This window comes from Pogonomyrmex barbatus, unplaced genomic scaffold (assembly GCF_055798465.1).
Source record: "Pogonomyrmex barbatus isolate J1 unplaced genomic scaffold, ASM5579846v1 scaffold2, whole genome shotgun sequence".
Lineage (NCBI taxonomy): Eukaryota > Metazoa > Arthropoda > Insecta > Hymenoptera > Formicidae > Pogonomyrmex > Pogonomyrmex barbatus.
In genome coordinates this window covers 21,396,439-21,413,121 of record NW_028297116.1, presented here as the reverse complement: position 1 = coordinate 21,413,121, position 16,683 = coordinate 21,396,439, and the positions used below count along the sequence as shown (strand labels likewise).

The window sequence follows — 16,683 nt, the reverse complement described above, 5'->3', positions numbered from 1 at the left end:
TACAAAAGTTTCGAAATGTTTGATTAACCAATCAGAACGAAGAATTTTATCAATCAATTGACCAAAAAAATGCTTCGAAGCAATTTGTAGCACCAAGTAGACTGAACCTAAGTGGAAAGCCCAAATATGACAAGTGCAAGAACATATTCAAATAAAATTTCCAACATTTTAGAACGAATTTAATAAAATTCATTTTATTTTTTTCAAGGTGATGCTGTAACTATTTTTGATTGTAATTGCGATTATTATATAATTTTCTTTTAATGATATTCCAATGAGAGAAATTGGAAAAGTTTGCTCACTCTCTCGGCGGCTGGAACGGAAAATTAGGGTGCAGTCCATTGTTACGGTGGTGTTACCAATGTTTCGAAGCATTTTTTGATTGGTCAATTTATAAAATTCTTCATTCTCATTGGTTAATCAAACACTTCGAAACTTTTGTAGCGCTAAGTGGACTATTGCCTTAGTCAAAGTAGTGATGTATTTGTTAGACAATGAGAGGAATTATGGGTTATGTTTACTCTTATCTACTCTTACAATGTCATTATTTAAGAAAAAGATAATTAGACGGTATTTCGTTTTTGAATAATTTTGCCCAATGAATTATAATTCAAGTGGAGACCAAATGGCGAAAAAGCCGAAAGTTATTGTCTTTGATTTAGGTACAGAGACTCCAATGTTGTGTAATTTAGATGTATGACAAATTCATGATATAACTTCATTTGCTTCTAATATGTTATAATTATAATATAGTTATAATAAAAATATAGTTATTATAGTTATAATAAAAATTATTTAGAATAAATACTGGGTAATTGGAAAAGTTGTTAAATTCCAGACTATACTTTATGGCCATTTTGGGTTGACACTCATGTAGATCCACCGTTTAAAAAAAGGTATGTGTATTAAAAATTGATATTTGAATATAAATAAATTTTAACAGTTTGTATTGTAGATTTATTTTCATGTTCATCAATTAATTTTGGTTTAATTTATTTTTCATTTTTTTATAATTTTATAATTCTTAGAATTGAAAAGAGATAAAAAATAAGTTGAAGTTAAAGTTAATCTACATTGATAAAAATGGATATTAAAGATAATCATTTTTAGAGCGCAAAATAAAATAGTAGATGTGCATGGTCGTACTGTACGCTACTACACTGACGTACCTGATGTATTGAAACAGTTATCAGAGGAAGGATATGAGCTTGCTGTAGCATCACGCACGTCAGAAATAAAGGGAGCAAAACAATTGCTAGATCTTTTTGGCTGGAAGAGATATTTCAAATATTTTGAAATATTTCCTGGTAGCAAAGTTACACATTTCTCTAAGTAAGTCTTGTGTAAAGTTTGTTTTAAGAGTTGATTGTTGCATAATAAACTAAAATTATAACTTATTTGAATATAATATTTCCAGCATTCAAAAGAGTTCTCAAACTGATTACAAAGATATGCTGTTTTTCGATGATGAGACTAGAAATATCACGGAAGTTGGTAAACTTGGGGTACATGCTATATTAGTTAGAGATGGTGTGAGTCATCATGTTATGGAAGATGCTCTGCGATCGTTTAGCAAACAATAATGACTTAGTTGTTAGTATAATTTATTTATATTAATGATTTTCTGTTTTATGATATATATAAAACATTTGTTGATAAAATTTCCCAACAACATATTGAATAATAATTGAATAATAATGATTGAATAATAATGAAACTTAATAAAAAAATATAATATAAATTTTTCAGTAACTAAAGTTGATATTAATTACTCATTTTTTGGTAATATTGTACTGGACTTTTGACGACAACATCATCAATATTGTTTTTGCATACAAGTTTCAGAAATGCAATGCAACGAACTTCTGGATCTTTGACAGATACATTATTTATAAATTTCTCGATTTCATCTTCAGTTAATGAAACACATAAAAGATTTTTGAATGTATTCATGTCAAAATCTTTGAAAGGACAACCACCTTCGTACGTTGCTCCACTAATACCAGCCTGCAGTTTTACAAAATAGTTTTGATGATAAATTTTATACATAAAAAAATTTTATTTATATTTATAAAATTTTTATACTTACACAAATTTGATTACAACTAGGTGTCTTGTAATTTCGCCGCGAGCCTTCTAAACCGTACATATGCCTGATGCTGTACAGAAATTTCTTTTCGTTGGATTGCCAATTGTGCGAACATACTGAGGTACAAGTATGTGGCTTGGAATATTCTTGCTTCCAAAAAGTGATTGAATCCTCTAGGGTCATTCCTATTTCTTTTAGAAAAAGACTATAGTACAGACGAGCATAATGACTGAGACGATGTCTTCTTCTTAATAAAGAGTGCAGATGCTGCATACATAAGGGAAATTTTTGTGCCTCTTCCTCTATATTATCGATTGATATTTTTCCATGGACGGTACATTCTTTGAACAGATACGACTGAACTTTCTGATTTAAAATATTAAATCTGAGATCATATTTTATAATGCGCTGCGCCTGTTTCTTCATGATATTCATGTCGTTTATTACGTAATTGCTGAATAATGATTGCAATATTTTCTTCCAATCTGAGCAGTATGTGATAACATTTCCATTACTAAGGACTAGTTCTCTTTCTCTCACTAAATCTGGTACTATCTCAAACCTTACTGGAATATCAAACAAGAAGTGTTAGTTAGCTTACTTTTTTTTTGCATAAGAAGCGTCTTTTTGTATAAGAAGTGTTATTCTATATTTGTACCTTCATATCGAAAATTATTACAATTGTGACAATTTGATACCAAGTGTTTAAAAATTAAGGGCTGCGAATAGAATTTGCATAACTCGATTAGAGTTGTGTCAATCGCACTTTTCCTATCTTTGAATATCTGTAGTTTCCATGTAATTTGTTTTAATAATTTATGTACTTGTCTAGGTGACATATGATCTAATCTTTGCTTAAATAATAATGATTCTTTAGCTACCCAATATGTATATAGATCTGATGATATACAGGCTAATAATCTAAAATAAATAACATAAACCATTAATTATATATTTATATAAAAATACAAATTTTTATAATTCTTACAGTTGTTTAATTTTTTTATACTTTAGCTACATTAATTTTTCTTCATGTTTATGCTTACCGTAATATAAAATGTCCAGCCTTATCATATATAGAATTTTCTAACAAGTATTCGAATTTTCCATCAAATTCATTAGCAGATCCTTCACTTAAAAGTTTTAAATAATCTAATCTGGTCAAAATGCAATCTTCTAGAATATAAAAAGGTATCTCTCCATTTGGCGGTACAATATAAAACATGTCTATGTCAGTGTCAATCATATCAGATAACTTTAAATGTTTTTATACATGAAAATACAATAATGTAAACATATTTTAAATTTTATTTTTATATATAAACGATATGAATATAATTTATTCTTTGGAAAGAATGCATAAAAATCTGTATTTTCCTTCTTTCTTTTTTCATTGGAGTACGAGTTATTTTGTTTTCGTAAACATTTGTTATATTTCGTTTTTTCGTTTCATACGCATCCAATGCAGCAACATCCTCATCTCCAATTCATTTTGCCTCATTTATGATTTTCTCTTATACTTCTTATATTTCTGTGATTCACATTTAACATTCTTAAAGTTACTCCGATTTATTATAGTAAACAAACGTAATCGAACACATGATTGATATATATGATGATATTCATTCATTCACAAACATGGATTAAATATTACTAGAGATTTTTCCAGTCGTACGAATTGAACAACTTGAACGTTCTCTGACGCCCTCTCAGCGGATATTCTCTCTAAAGAAAGAAGCGGGAAGGCAAATCAAGTATGAACAATTAAAAAGAAAATATGAGAGGACCAAGGAATATAAGAAAACTGTGATTTTTCTTTGCTGAAAGAAATCTTGTAATTTTTATATTGCATATGTCTATTTTAATATAAAATTATTGATTCCAAATCCAGCAATAAAAGAGCCATGTGTGATGCAGAGAAGGATCTTCAATAGGAGGATCTTCAATGAAATAAATAGTATACGATTTTCCAATACAAATAGATTTTATCGTTGTGCTTCATGAATAATGGATAATGGAACTTACAATTTGTATGTTGTTTCTTTAGTGATATACACATGTAAGTTATATAAATGATGTGTTCAGGTCTACGACCACAGAAGCTTACGATCACGATGGAATCGGACTCGCACGGTATATCCAGCAACGTGGACTCCGCGGCAAAGTTAAAATTAATAATTTGCTTCAAAAATTCCGATCTCTCTCGTTCAACCTCGTGTCGATCGCATCGGTATGTATGTACCCTTTAATCGTACCTATCCAAGCAAGAATAGTCAAAGAACAGCACACGTTGTATTTTGCATTTGTTGTCAGGGATACACTTTAATTGTTATAAAGTGCCATACATGACTAGTTGGATTCTAGATGTATAATATATGTATATATATACACGGCTACAGAGTAACATGTATACTTTTATGATTTGTCCCTTAATTGTCATCTTTATAATACAAATAATTCCTAGATCGTTGTACATTGTTATGTTACCAATCCGCGCTTCGCGAAATTTTACTTACATCTCTTCGCTGCCTTACGACTAAATAAAATATAGATATATTATAAATATTAGTATTTATATTTATATATATATATATATATATATATATATATATATATATATATATATATGTGTGTATATATATATATATTTATTTTTCTTTTTCTTCCTTTTATATAGTCTACTTAAATCGAGTTTGTTCAAGCTTTATTACTCATAGACAATCTGCTTGATATTTACAGAGATTAGATACAAAATTATAAACAGTTCTTAGTACAAAATAATTTTATGACTATAACGATCAAGGTTCGATAGCGTAGAACAGGCATGGGCAACTCACCATGGCCAGTGGTCAGTTTCGCTGCAATTCTCTCTTAGAATATTTTTTTTAATTAATTCCGTAAGTTTTACCTACAATTCTTTTTTTAAAGAAGGATAGATTGGCATAAATCATAACGTGGCTGTAGCCGAATGATATGGCGTGAATGACCGTGCGTTGCCCCTACCTAGATAGAAGATATACAACTAGATGAGCTCTCCTCAGTTTACCCACGATTACCTGTAAATTCCTCGCAATTCCACCATAGAGGTCAACAATAGAGTATATCGAAATTATATCACGCATGTGCTCGTGTACGAAAAAAAAAAAAAATTCACTCAACATTTTATATTAATTTCATTGCCGCGATTTTTAATCATAATGATATACCACTTTGTACGATATATAGTTGCTGTTTAACTTGATCTGAAATGATATCCAAATTTCATTTAACGATCATATACGCGAATACATAATATTAATCGTGATATTGTAATGCAGATCATTATGGAGCTTATAATGTTTGTTTCTGTTCTAAAAACATGATTATTAAAATAATCTTTAACATGTCACCGTATAGTTGGCTGTTATATGTAAAAAGCCTAATACTTTTCTTTTCTTTAATAAAATTATGTTTGTTTTCGATAAGAATCAAAGTTGATGATAAAGATTATGAATATGCCTTAAATTATTATAAAACATCAATTCTGTTAGTTATAATCGTACTTTAAAAAAGTCGCGATTGCTACTAAATATATTTTCTAAATTCCGAGGCAAGCGTGATTGTCAATCATACGCATTTAAAATTTATCTCGAAGAAATTAGCAATGTATATAGCGAACGATAAGAGTTTGCAGATTACCGTTGTTAATTAAAATGATAATTAAATTACTCGAGCTTATTGATACGTAAGGCCTTTAAAAAATGAAATTTTATATCTAGCGTGTGTTTATACACAGAATGCTCGAACGAAATCTTTTCACTCTCGTCTCGACACTGTAGTCTCAAACATTTACCTCAGTGATGCCACATTGATAGAGCTCGAATTGTCCGCAAAAAAATATAATTAATCACATTGGAAAAAGGGCACGCTAGGTAGAAGTGAGTTATCTAGATTTTAATAGTGAATCTTTGCATAGAGAAAGGATTGAATACTTTTTTTCTATTCAACTTGAAAAAAAAACGTTTTAAATGTCATATTCTATTTCATTAAATTTCATATTTTGATGTCTAATTTCTAATAAATTATAAGGTAACTACCTTCTGGATTTATATGATGAAACTGTTAGATTTTAATATAGAATCCATGTATTTTTTGTCATTATTCCGTGTTCCAAATTTTTATTAAAACAATATTTCGAATTTTTTATTATAATATTATAATATTTAATTCGAATTGCTATGATTTGTAATAAAGACAAGGTGTAACAAAGTGGAATAATCCTTTCGCCATGGAGATTTTCGAATTGGTAGGTACAGGTAGATACGTAGAAATATACTAAATTATCACATGAGAGTAGACAAGTAAGTTACTCGTTAGCAGTAAAGGGCAACAATATAGCCAAAGGCAGCGTTATGCTTATATTGGCGAATCTAAACGCAACTACAATTCATTCTCTATTCCTATCTAGAAATATAATGGCAGTCTGCTTCGGACTAAAGGTGTACCGACAATAGGTATTATTGTTTCAACTCAGTCACAACCGGTGCGAAAAATCGATTGGCCAAAAATTTCGCGGTAGCACGAAATTATACACGTCTGACTCGACATTCTTATGCAAAATGTAAATTATAATTAACGCTCTTAGATTTAATCGATCGGCTATTACTATTTACTTCTGGCAAGATCAAAAATTGATATTGCCTATTTCTATTACCTCGTAGATTTATACGCGAGTTCGCAATTAGCCGTGATCCTCATCCACTCGCTCTAAACATCTCGGTCTTGGTGATACAGAAGCAATTCCAGTTACGTTTAAATTCAACGCGTATTATTTTAACTACGTATGGCTATGCCTCCGTACCATCTCTACTCCTTATGCGGTATTACGTTAATTTTATATAAATAGTATTTTAATGATATAACGGTAACATCGCCTATTCGCTAAATGTCGTATAAGTTATAATAGTGTCCATCTCTGGTATATAAATACACGAAACTTAAGGTCGATCGAAATATATTACCGGAGTCGAATATACGGAGAAGACGCGCAACGGGCGTGTTCGTTAACTTCCAAGTGTTCGAAGGTGATTACCATTTATGTAAACCCTCGCGTTTCACTCTTTTAAAATTTTATAAGAAATTCCGATATGTCGTCTTTCAATCAAGCTTTATCTTATCTCTCGCTCGACGGATATCTCACCAGAAGCTGAATAACTTCCAAACATTAATCCAATGACGAGCGAGCGTGCGCTATCTCGGAGACAATTCGATTTTCGTTCGCTACTCTGGCAAGAAATGCAATGATAACGCTCCTTACTACGATAATGCCTATATATATATGTATATATGTATGTATATATATATATATATATATATATACATACAATATTCTAATTTCATTGATCCCACCTATCATATAAAGTTACAATTATGATGTGTCATAGTCATGATACGTACTCTATTACCGTCTTCCCCAATGCAGAATAGGTAAAGTAATACCTTTCGCCTATCTTACGTTTACGACATATGATATTCGTTCAATTACGACATTAACGAATCCCGTTTACATTAACGGTGACCGCGATAGTTAACGTCATTCGAATAAACATGTACTATCGAGAAATCTTTACAGTCACTTAATTGTTCCTGAATTTACTTAGCATTTTTTCTGTGTGTTACACACAGATCTTTTTTTCGAACCGAAAATAGCAAATAGAAAGACGTTTAATTTCCTCACGCGATCTGGACAATTCGTCCTTGAAACACGATAATCACTTCGCCGCTCCGCGACATTATGACGATATGACTTATGACGATAAAGAATTCCGCGATGTAAATCACATGTAGATTCGCAAATAGGCCCAGAACGCCTGGACGATGCAATATACATTCAAAGAGAGTAAAGAAGAGCGATAAAGAGAAAGAGAAGGAAATAGGCACCCACACGTTCATAAAATACATTCAGTTATAATTTACGATATCAATTCGAACAACCGTCTAATCGTAGCTCTTATATTGCCATACGTCGATGTGACTCACACATTTTTTTTTTTTTTTTTTCATTGAACCCTTAATCAAAATGATATAATCCCGAGGGAACCTTAATTAATATTCTCCTTAAGTAACGATTCTTCCTATTTGCGTAATTGCCTAATTGCGCAGTATAGATACCCCCCATTCGTGCAGGAATGTTCACAGCTGTATTACATGGTATTGCTACTAAAGTTCTCGACAATTGCGAGAGAGAATCCTCCTCAGTTTCACAAACGATCGAATATCCCCTTGAAATATTTGTCGGATATTCCCCGCAGAGCGGCTATCCACGACGGGCAAGTTCTTATCCCGCCCTCGTCCGATTGTCGTATTCACGGATTCGCGTACGTCCTCGTCTTTTCTTACATTCGAAGAGGGAGTCCTACGCCTAATCCCGGTATAGATTCCTTACTTACGATATTCGTGTCGTGATCCGACACCGTGTTCTCGTGCCTTAAAGCGACATATGCTCGTGCAATCGAGAATTCTGCAGAGATCAGTGGTATTCGCGGCACAACCTCAAACTATTTCGTACGATAAATCTCGTGAAGTCCTTAAAGATTCGACCCGCACTTAACTCTTCTATCTATTCTAATTTTATCTCCTGTCCGCTAATACTCGTTGTCCGAAGAAGGTATGCGTGAATTGAGACGAAATTGAAGGACGATCGATTCCCAAGTAACTCCCAAGTCTCGCGTCTCGTTGACGGACAATAAAGTTCCATCGTTGTACTTATCATTTCGATGTCGCGATATATAATTGTTCTCCCGTCATCCTTTCCTTTTTTTCTCTCATCAGCCATAATTTTCCTCCCTCTCACTTCGATCATTATTCCTTGCGGTTCCTCGGATGAGAACGTTGACCGTCATTGCATGTTCGTCGCTCCGTTTCAGAAACGAGCCCGTTCTGATTCGCGGTATGACTATTAAGAACGTCGCGCTCACCGAAATTCGGGGCTCAATATCAGGATGTTGGAGCGTATCCAAGATTTTTCCGCTGCAGAAAGAGTGATATTTCACGGAAAGTCGGTCTCTCGGTCTCCTCTCGTTGCCAGCACTCGAGCATCAGATCGTAGATGTCCTTGGACGAGGCGGTGGGCCGCGGCAGGTAATCGAAACCATTTCTGGAATCCTCCTTGCAACTGTCCTCGGCATTGGCGTTGCCGCAGTCGGCGGCGTGATGCAGTTGCCGCAGGCTCTGCACCACTTCCTCGTCGGACAGGTGCTCGTAGGGGACACGTCTGCCGAGATTCAAGATCTCCCAGAGGGTAACCGCGAAAGCCCACACGTCGCTCTTGGTCGTGTACTTTCCCTGAAAATCAGATGCAACGTGTACATTACTCATCGAGGGTGCTTTGACTGTGGAAAATCCTGTGGAGTCTGGAAAATTACGTTGCGAAATGCCAAATGGCGATAAAATTGCAAACTTACCAGAAATATTGACTCCCAAGCCATCCATCGTACCGGCAACGGCATGGTTCCGTCGACCTTGTAATAATCGCAGGCGTACAGCTCGTTGTCGGTGCCGAAGTCCGAGATTTTGATATGATAAGCCTTACCGACCAGACAATTTCTATAAGCAAAATTACAACGTATTACAGAGAATGCGAAATTATTTTATCTGTTACTGAGAATCGCCGGGGGAGAACGCGAAATTATTTATTCTCGCGTCCGCATTTATTTTACATTTGTTTTCGCCATTACTCGCGATGATCTTTGCGAATCGTTGATTTCAACGATATCCAACGTAATCGAGCGGAATATAACGCTCGGACTTTAGCCCAAGTATTTCTCTCTCTCTCTGGAAATCAAATAGCGGGTTCCGTCGCAGAGTTCGCGCGCGCTATCGGCCGGATCAAATACTTTTCTGGGCGGCTCGTCTGAAACGAAAGAGACGCAGCCGGATTGATCTCTCGCCGGTACGTGAAGTGCATAGCGCGCCCGCCAATCTGCATACATGTACGCATTCTGTGCATGGCAGTCAACCGGAAGCGAGAATGGTTGTCTACATGTAATGTATGCTTACATATGCGGTCGAGCTGCATTTCCTACCCAAATACAACGCGGAGATGCAATTATATTCGACGCGCAAATAAACTTTCCTTCGTATCGAATTATCGCGCTATTTGTCGTTTCCTTTAAAAGAAAAGTGATATCAGGATATCAGGAATTCATCCGTTTGACAAACCGTCCACCGACATATGCTAATGTATATTATATATGGATATAGTTACTTATATATAATCTTATCACAGGCGCGTCTGATATTTCATCTTGCTTGTCCTTTGAACGGGCTCTCTATCAGAGATACGTTCGAGCATTTCCCTGAGGAGAACTTAGAAACGGACAAGCATTCATGCAACTTCCGCTCAAAGCTCCAGACACTGACCGGTTCGCTTTAAAGACGAACTAATCTTCGCTATCTGAGAGAGGACCAGCCAAACGTTATTCGTGTAGCATGGGTATGGAATAGATAGAATCAATTAATTTCGCTGCCGGAACAAAGCTCCAATTTGGCGGCAGAACCTGGTTAATTAGGGGCGCTTTATCGATCATTGCTATTGGCTACTTCGCCATCGGGCTACTGCATCGATGGGGCTGACCCCGGCTCTCCCTATATTGTAGAGTACGACAGTAATGCAATAAGCTGCGTTCACGCCTCGTATTGAAGCTGTTGCAGTGTAAATCAGATGTGATGATCTCCGCGCCACAATCTGGTGGTTGCAACTTTGATCGTTCTCATTAATTACAAAAATAGTAAATCGGAACGATGATCCGCAACGGGAATACGCAGCGCAGATGGAAAATATCAATACAAAATCTACGCAACATTCATATCTTATAAAATTTTAATTGCATTATAACCGAACATTAAATGTGCTTATTACTGAAATATTATTATTTGTAATTTCTCATTAATCTGTTTTATAATATATATCATTATATTTATGATATTATGATTTAAATTTAAATTATCTGTATGATTATTTCAAATATTTAATTATAAAAGGATTTAGACACAATAGTAAATATAATTTGTTGATATAATTAGAAATTTTGCGCAGATTATTATTTAAATGTACATTAATGCGTTAAAAAATAATCAAATTCATCAATTTCTATTATAAATTTTAATTATTCGTGAAAACAGTTATTTAGGATACTTTAGTTAACATAATAATTAAAATTGAAATTGAAATAATGTTAATTTCACGATTTATTTATTTAATCGTCTTCTCTTTTATGCGTGAATAAAAGAGAAATTTAATTTTTAAAAATTATCAGTAATTGCACTCGTTATAAAAGTGTGAAGAGGAAAGATTATGAAAGGGATGAAGACGATCCGAAATCAAACTATGTACAGAGCATGACGAAAGGCCTTCTTCGCGTCGGAGTAATCGAAGTCGGAACAAAGGCAGGCTCTCCTGGTAGAAAGCGGAATGTCTACGTTCAATTCGCGACGACTTCTTCGGTGAATAAAGAGAATCACCTCTGTCATTGTGCAAGTTGCAAGTTGAAGTTAAACTCAAATGGGAATCACTTGGCCATTTGACGGAAGCACCTATTCGCTATTGTCGATGGGAACAGAAACGTTAAGTGTATTTGGCTGATTGACGCGGTTGTATGAAGTCGAGGTTTCAGCGTATCAACATCGACGTTCGGCCAAGTTAAATTGAAAGCTGAATATTGGATATGTGTAGCAAAAGAAACAAATGAATTACCAGAAGGTTCCTCAGGCAGTGGTACAGTAAGGAAGCGAGCGTAGAAGAAAAGCCTCTGAATTTTTAACCGGTTGTTCGAACACGTAAGCTCTCGTCAGCGGAGAATAAAATTCTTGCATACAGTCTTCGGTATTCTTAAGGGTGGATAAAGAGAATTCATCTTCTCTATCGCTTGCATTTTAAATCCAATGTTGGCGAGAACGTATGACTGTTACGAGTTAAATGCGCGATATTTCAGTAATAAAAGTTTTGACAATACTCGGTGTAAAGAAACGCCTAGAGTTTTAAGAGAGAAAGGACACGAATGAAAATATTTTTAGAATGTTTTAGCAAAATTTCGAGAAAGTTTTTCGTATGCGGAAGAGCGTAATGTTCATGCCGCATTCGAATTGAAATTGGAAATTGCAGAACTACGTAATATTTCGAATATGAGAATCAATAGTAGAAAAAATATCGGATACAATATAGAGCGCACCATCTACACTTGTTGCCAGAAGAAAAACGAAGGAAAATTCGTCCGGTACATTTGCTATTCAAAATAGGATGAAGGAAATCTCTTTTACCGGAATGCGAAATACTCACATGCGGGAATACAGAATGCAGGCTTTTGCTATTCCTGCTCCTTTAAACGTACGTTTATTCGTGGTATGGCCCGCACTATCGTCAATCTCCGATGTCGCCATTAACAGAATAACATTATCGGCGTTATTGGCGGGCTGTGCTATAACATGAAATTTTACCTTCGCGTTCGTGCTGATCTTTATATCTCTTCCGGTAAACAAATACTCTCATATGCGAGAGAGAGAGAGAGAGAGAGAGAGAGAGAGAGAGAGAGAGAGAGAGAGAGAATCCAGTATTCTTTCTATCTTTAAAGCATTACATAGAGCTATCGATCTTCTCATTCGTTGCTATTCTTTTTCCATTCGAGCCAATTGAATTGCATTACCGTTTGATCAGCAATCGATCCCTTCCTCCTTTTTCACTTGGCTTGGCTCCGACAATGACTCTATAGCTATACCGCGCACTCGCGAATGAAATAAGAGGCTGCGATGGATTGGCAGTTTGTCTCGAGGTAGAACATCCTCGGTACCCGACCGACCGGTTCCGATAACGTTTAAACTCTATAGCACGGAATCCTCCGCCGGGTTCGATTTAAATGAATAAAAATGTTTCGGTACGCTCTTTCTCGTTTATCGCGACAGATAAATCGCGCGCAAAGGTCGTTCGATAGAAAGGGCAAAAATGCATTTCGAAAGTATCGCGTACGCGCCATTGATACCCGCAATGTCCATTTCTCTTTTGACGCCGCCAGTCACGAAGAATTTATGCCCCACGGTGGAATTCCCATACGGTCGCGTATTTCACTGAATATCGTCGGTTCGTCACGCTGACGTGTGCCATCAAAGTGGAAGTTCAGCGGCGGCGCCATTAAATTCTGATTAAATTTTGATTAAATCCCGCCGCCTATACAAAAGGCATCGATCTATTTGCAACGCGATCGGATCGTATTCCGCTTTTTTCTCACAAAAGCACAGAGAAGGATAACGCGTCGCGCGGTTTTGACGCGAGTGTCACTGAAATTTCACAAAGCTCCGTGCGCAGCTTGTTAAAAATTTAACTAAAGGATTATGGCGGCTGCGATTGCAGACGTGGATATTTCACTTCCTCTAATGCCTCAGAGAGTATTTTTAAATCTGTGATTATGTCATTAGCATTTTGTCATGAAAATGTGAACAACGTAAATCGGACATCTCCTTTCGAACATTAGCGAGCACCTTTTAATGGTACCTTTTAATATTTAAAATTTTACCGTATATTATTTCTAATGTAAAATTGAAATTACAACGTTGAATTTACTTATATCCATTTTCGTTAATTCAAATAAGTATTTTATTGATTTAACTGTACGTGATGATGGAGCACGCGAGAGAGAAACAGGTTGGGGCGACGTAGAAGTAGTTCTGACGATACTTCTGGACGATATTTCTGCAATCGACGGGTCAAACCGTGTCAAAAGCCCTCAGGAATGCTGACAGGGCTGATATCATCGTGAAAGCTTCGCAGGAAGTGTCTCTCGTTATACATTAAGATTTACGAGCGAACGTTTGAGAAACACTGTCCAGTCGGAAACTAGGTCCCACGTGCTATGAGAGCTCGGCGGTTTGCGCGAATGTGCGCCCGCGTGTGTGCGGAAGATATACATATATGCACATATGTGCATCTAAACGTCCTATCGATTCGGCGAGATGGCCATTGCATTTCAATAACAGCCACGTAGATGGACTTCGTTCCATACACGAGGTGTACTTTGTATTCGTAGATCGATGATCATAGATACCGTCCAGTGTATACGTTACGTGGTGGCATGAAGATCATCGTGGAGATTTATCTCTGGAAATATTAAAAGTTTGGAAAATAAGCGAAATTCATTCGAGCGAAAGCGTATGGAATTTAACAAAACACAGTGAGTGGCTAAATGTGGAATGTCACGGTGTAATTAATTAATACATTATATAATTTATGTAATATCGATTTTAAACTACGTTCAATCAAATGGATCGATGCAATGCACATTTTGCACGTAGTATTTTCATTAATTTTACGAGCGCCCGCGCATTACCTATAGTCGATGGAAAATTCAAGCAGAATAAGTATCTTAATCTGCAAGTTCCGGTATTAAAATTTCATTACTAGCACAGCCTTCTTAAATTTTAACCCCTATGCTTTTAGCGGCAGACGTATTTGGATCGAAATGTATTAAAAATGTACGCGCTCTTTTTTTTCTCTTTTTTTTTTTAGACAACAGTCGGCCCTTTCTCAATAAGCTTGAATTATATTTAATGCGCGTGAGGCGGAAATTTTTTTACCGTTTGAGAGAAAAATTGACCGCAAACGTGACAAATATTGGGCCATTATGTTAGATTGAGGAAAGTGGGCTATTGTGTGCTCGAAGTCACTTTGGAGGATTGGCTCCCGCGAAAAACCCAGTGGAATCGCATCCACGAGCGATCTACGAGGAACACAATGTCAGAAGCTGATCCAGATGGTTACGACAATTGGACGAGATTGGATTACAAAAAAAAAAAAGAAAACATTGAAATTTTCTACACTGAGGCCACGCCACCATTCACAAACTGGCTGCTTGCTCTTCTCGCTGCATTCCTCGCGACGATTCACTAACAAATCGTTGATTTCCCATGCGGTTCCTGGCTCCGTTTGTTTTGGGGCTTATGGAAATGCACTACGGGGGTTGGTATAATTCAATTTCATCCTGAGAGTGTAACAGGGAAGGGGGGAGGGAGGAGGGGGAGAATCGATATCGGTGCCCCGTCCCGTTTCAACGGGTGCATCGGGCTCTTGACGTGGTAAAATCCTCCCTCCATCGTACGTACACGTTCCCGGGTACAACCACACGCCGCGAGAATATCTCTGTTAGTTATTAGACTGTGCCAATTAAAGCGGACGGCATAATCTCAAATGAGATCGTGAGGGTCGCACATCCGTCGAAAGGCAATCGCGCGATCTCGATTCGCGACGATTTAAAGTCGATAGAACGCGAGCACGGGGTGTCTTGTCGGCCGATAGAGCGGAAAGCGAGACGGGGAAAAATACATCCGGAAGGGTGAGTGAATTTACGTCGGGAGATATAAATCAAGAGCGCAACGGATCCATTTATCCCTTCCGCAATAACGTAAAAACCATGCCGCGACACATTCACGCCGTGCCATACCTCTTCCGTGCGTTTGGCCGCAACCGACTTTTGAAATTACTTTTCAATAAAAATTGTACGACGGAATATACGTCGCGTTTTACAACCTGTTTCTCCCCCCGCGACCAGGGGATCATCCCCGGCTGCTGTCGTCGGGAATTATAAATCCCTCTGTATATTGTTGCCGCCACGAAAGCGTTGTAATTTTCCTCGCGCTACATCGACCGAGAAGATTCCCTTGTAATCTTACATCTCCTCGACGCGCATCGATGCACTCGCGTGAGGAAGAGCTTAATATTCACGTCTATTCAAATCTCTGATTCGTTCTCCAGTTTCGTTTAATGTAAGAATCGTGTGCGAAATATGACGGGCTCTTTAGAAATACGCTCGTCGTTTATCGAGCGCGTGACAAAAAAGTTCGCAATATCGTCGTCTTGCTTTTTTAAAATACATCAAGTATTTGAAAATCTTTAAATTGATTCTTCGTCTTTGCCCGAATTGCGAATAAATCGCGTACTATGCAAACTAAGGACGAGAACTATGGAATGTTTAGATATAGAGTGAATACCGGTCGAGGGTGATAAAGCCCCACTATACGTAAGTTTATTCTCGAGAGATGAAAGCGAATCCGCGAGAGATTCGTTTCGGCAAAGTCTCATTGTACTCACCTGGTAGCCAGATCTCGATGAACGAAGTTCAGGTTCTCCAGATACCGCATGCCCGACGCGATCTGCGCCGCCATGTAGATGAGACAGTTGAAACTGAAACGACGACGAAGTGGCGTGAGTTTCCTGCGACGAAGTTAAGGTATTCGCACTCGCACTCGAATACTCCCGACCGCCATCGCCTCGGAGGGATTCCTCCGAGGTGTAGGTCGACGAGAATTGGGGGGCTGCGTCAGGGTTGTGCGTCGCTCACGATTAATAAACGCGTCAAACTCGCGCACGGGAGAAACTTATTGCGTGTTAACTTCAGCGACGGCAGTTCGTTGGAAATGAAACTGAGCTCCGGCTCGTTAGAGACGATTGCAGCACTTCGGGAACCGTAATCTTGAATACTTTAAGCTCGGTAACAACAAGTACGTCGTGATACGCCAACGCAGTCGTATCTACATACATTACGTAATATGCTCGTAAATTAACGTTACAGTAG

The 16,683-nt window shown here is 36.8% G+C and overlaps 3 protein-coding genes across 7 annotated transcripts in view; 1 reads left to right on the top strand and 2 right to left on the bottom strand.

Annotated features, from left to right (window-relative positions):
* Positions 1-320: 320 nt before the first annotated feature.
* On the top strand, positions 321-4,495 carry LOC105430265 (magnesium-dependent phosphatase 1). Of its 4 annotated transcripts, none has more exons than XM_089077051.1 (5): positions 321-662; positions 839-896; positions 1,111-1,332; positions 1,418-1,593; positions 4,175-4,495. In XM_089077051.1, the coding sequence occupies exons 1-4, from the start codon at positions 599-601 to the stop codon at positions 1,581-1,583; spliced, it is 510 nt and encodes a 169-aa protein (XP_088933177.1). In that variant the 5' UTR covers positions 321-598; the 3' UTR covers positions 1,584-1,593; positions 4,175-4,495. The 4 variants fall into 4 exon arrangements, with proteins under 4 accessions (XP_088933177.1, XP_011642055.2, XP_088933176.1 ...); XM_011643753.3 differs by lacking the exon at positions 4,175-4,495 and adding an exon at positions 1,840-3,016; XM_089077050.1 differs by lacking the exon at positions 4,175-4,495 and adding an exon at positions 1,750-3,016.
* Positions 1,588-3,930, bottom strand: LOC105430264 (uncharacterized). Of its 2 annotated transcripts, none has more exons than XM_011643752.2 (4): positions 3,136-3,930; positions 2,748-3,010; positions 2,090-2,655; positions 1,588-2,007 (listed from the first exon to the last, which is right to left on the bottom strand). In XM_011643752.2, the coding sequence occupies exons 1-4, from the start codon at positions 3,333-3,335 to the stop codon at positions 1,765-1,767; spliced, it is 1,272 nt and encodes a 423-aa protein (XP_011642054.2). In that variant the 5' UTR covers positions 3,336-3,930; the 3' UTR covers positions 1,588-1,764. The 2 variants fall into 2 exon arrangements, with proteins under 2 accessions (XP_011642054.2, XP_088933174.1); XM_089077048.1 differs by having other exon boundaries at positions 1,921-1,983; positions 2,106-2,655.
* Positions 4,055-16,683, bottom strand: part of LOC105430302 (discoidin domain-containing receptor 2) — a 135,804-nt gene continuing 123,175 nt past the window's right edge. The window contains exons 14-16 of the mRNA XM_089077047.1: positions 16,200-16,292; positions 9,532-9,673; positions 4,055-9,412 (exon numbers count right to left, since the gene is read on the bottom strand). Of these exons, the coding sequence (XP_088933173.1) occupies positions 9,065-9,412; positions 9,532-9,673; positions 16,200-16,292 (583 nt within the window). The 3' untranslated portion in view covers positions 4,055-9,064. The remainder of the gene's footprint in view (positions 9,413-9,531; positions 9,674-16,199; positions 16,293-16,683) is intronic.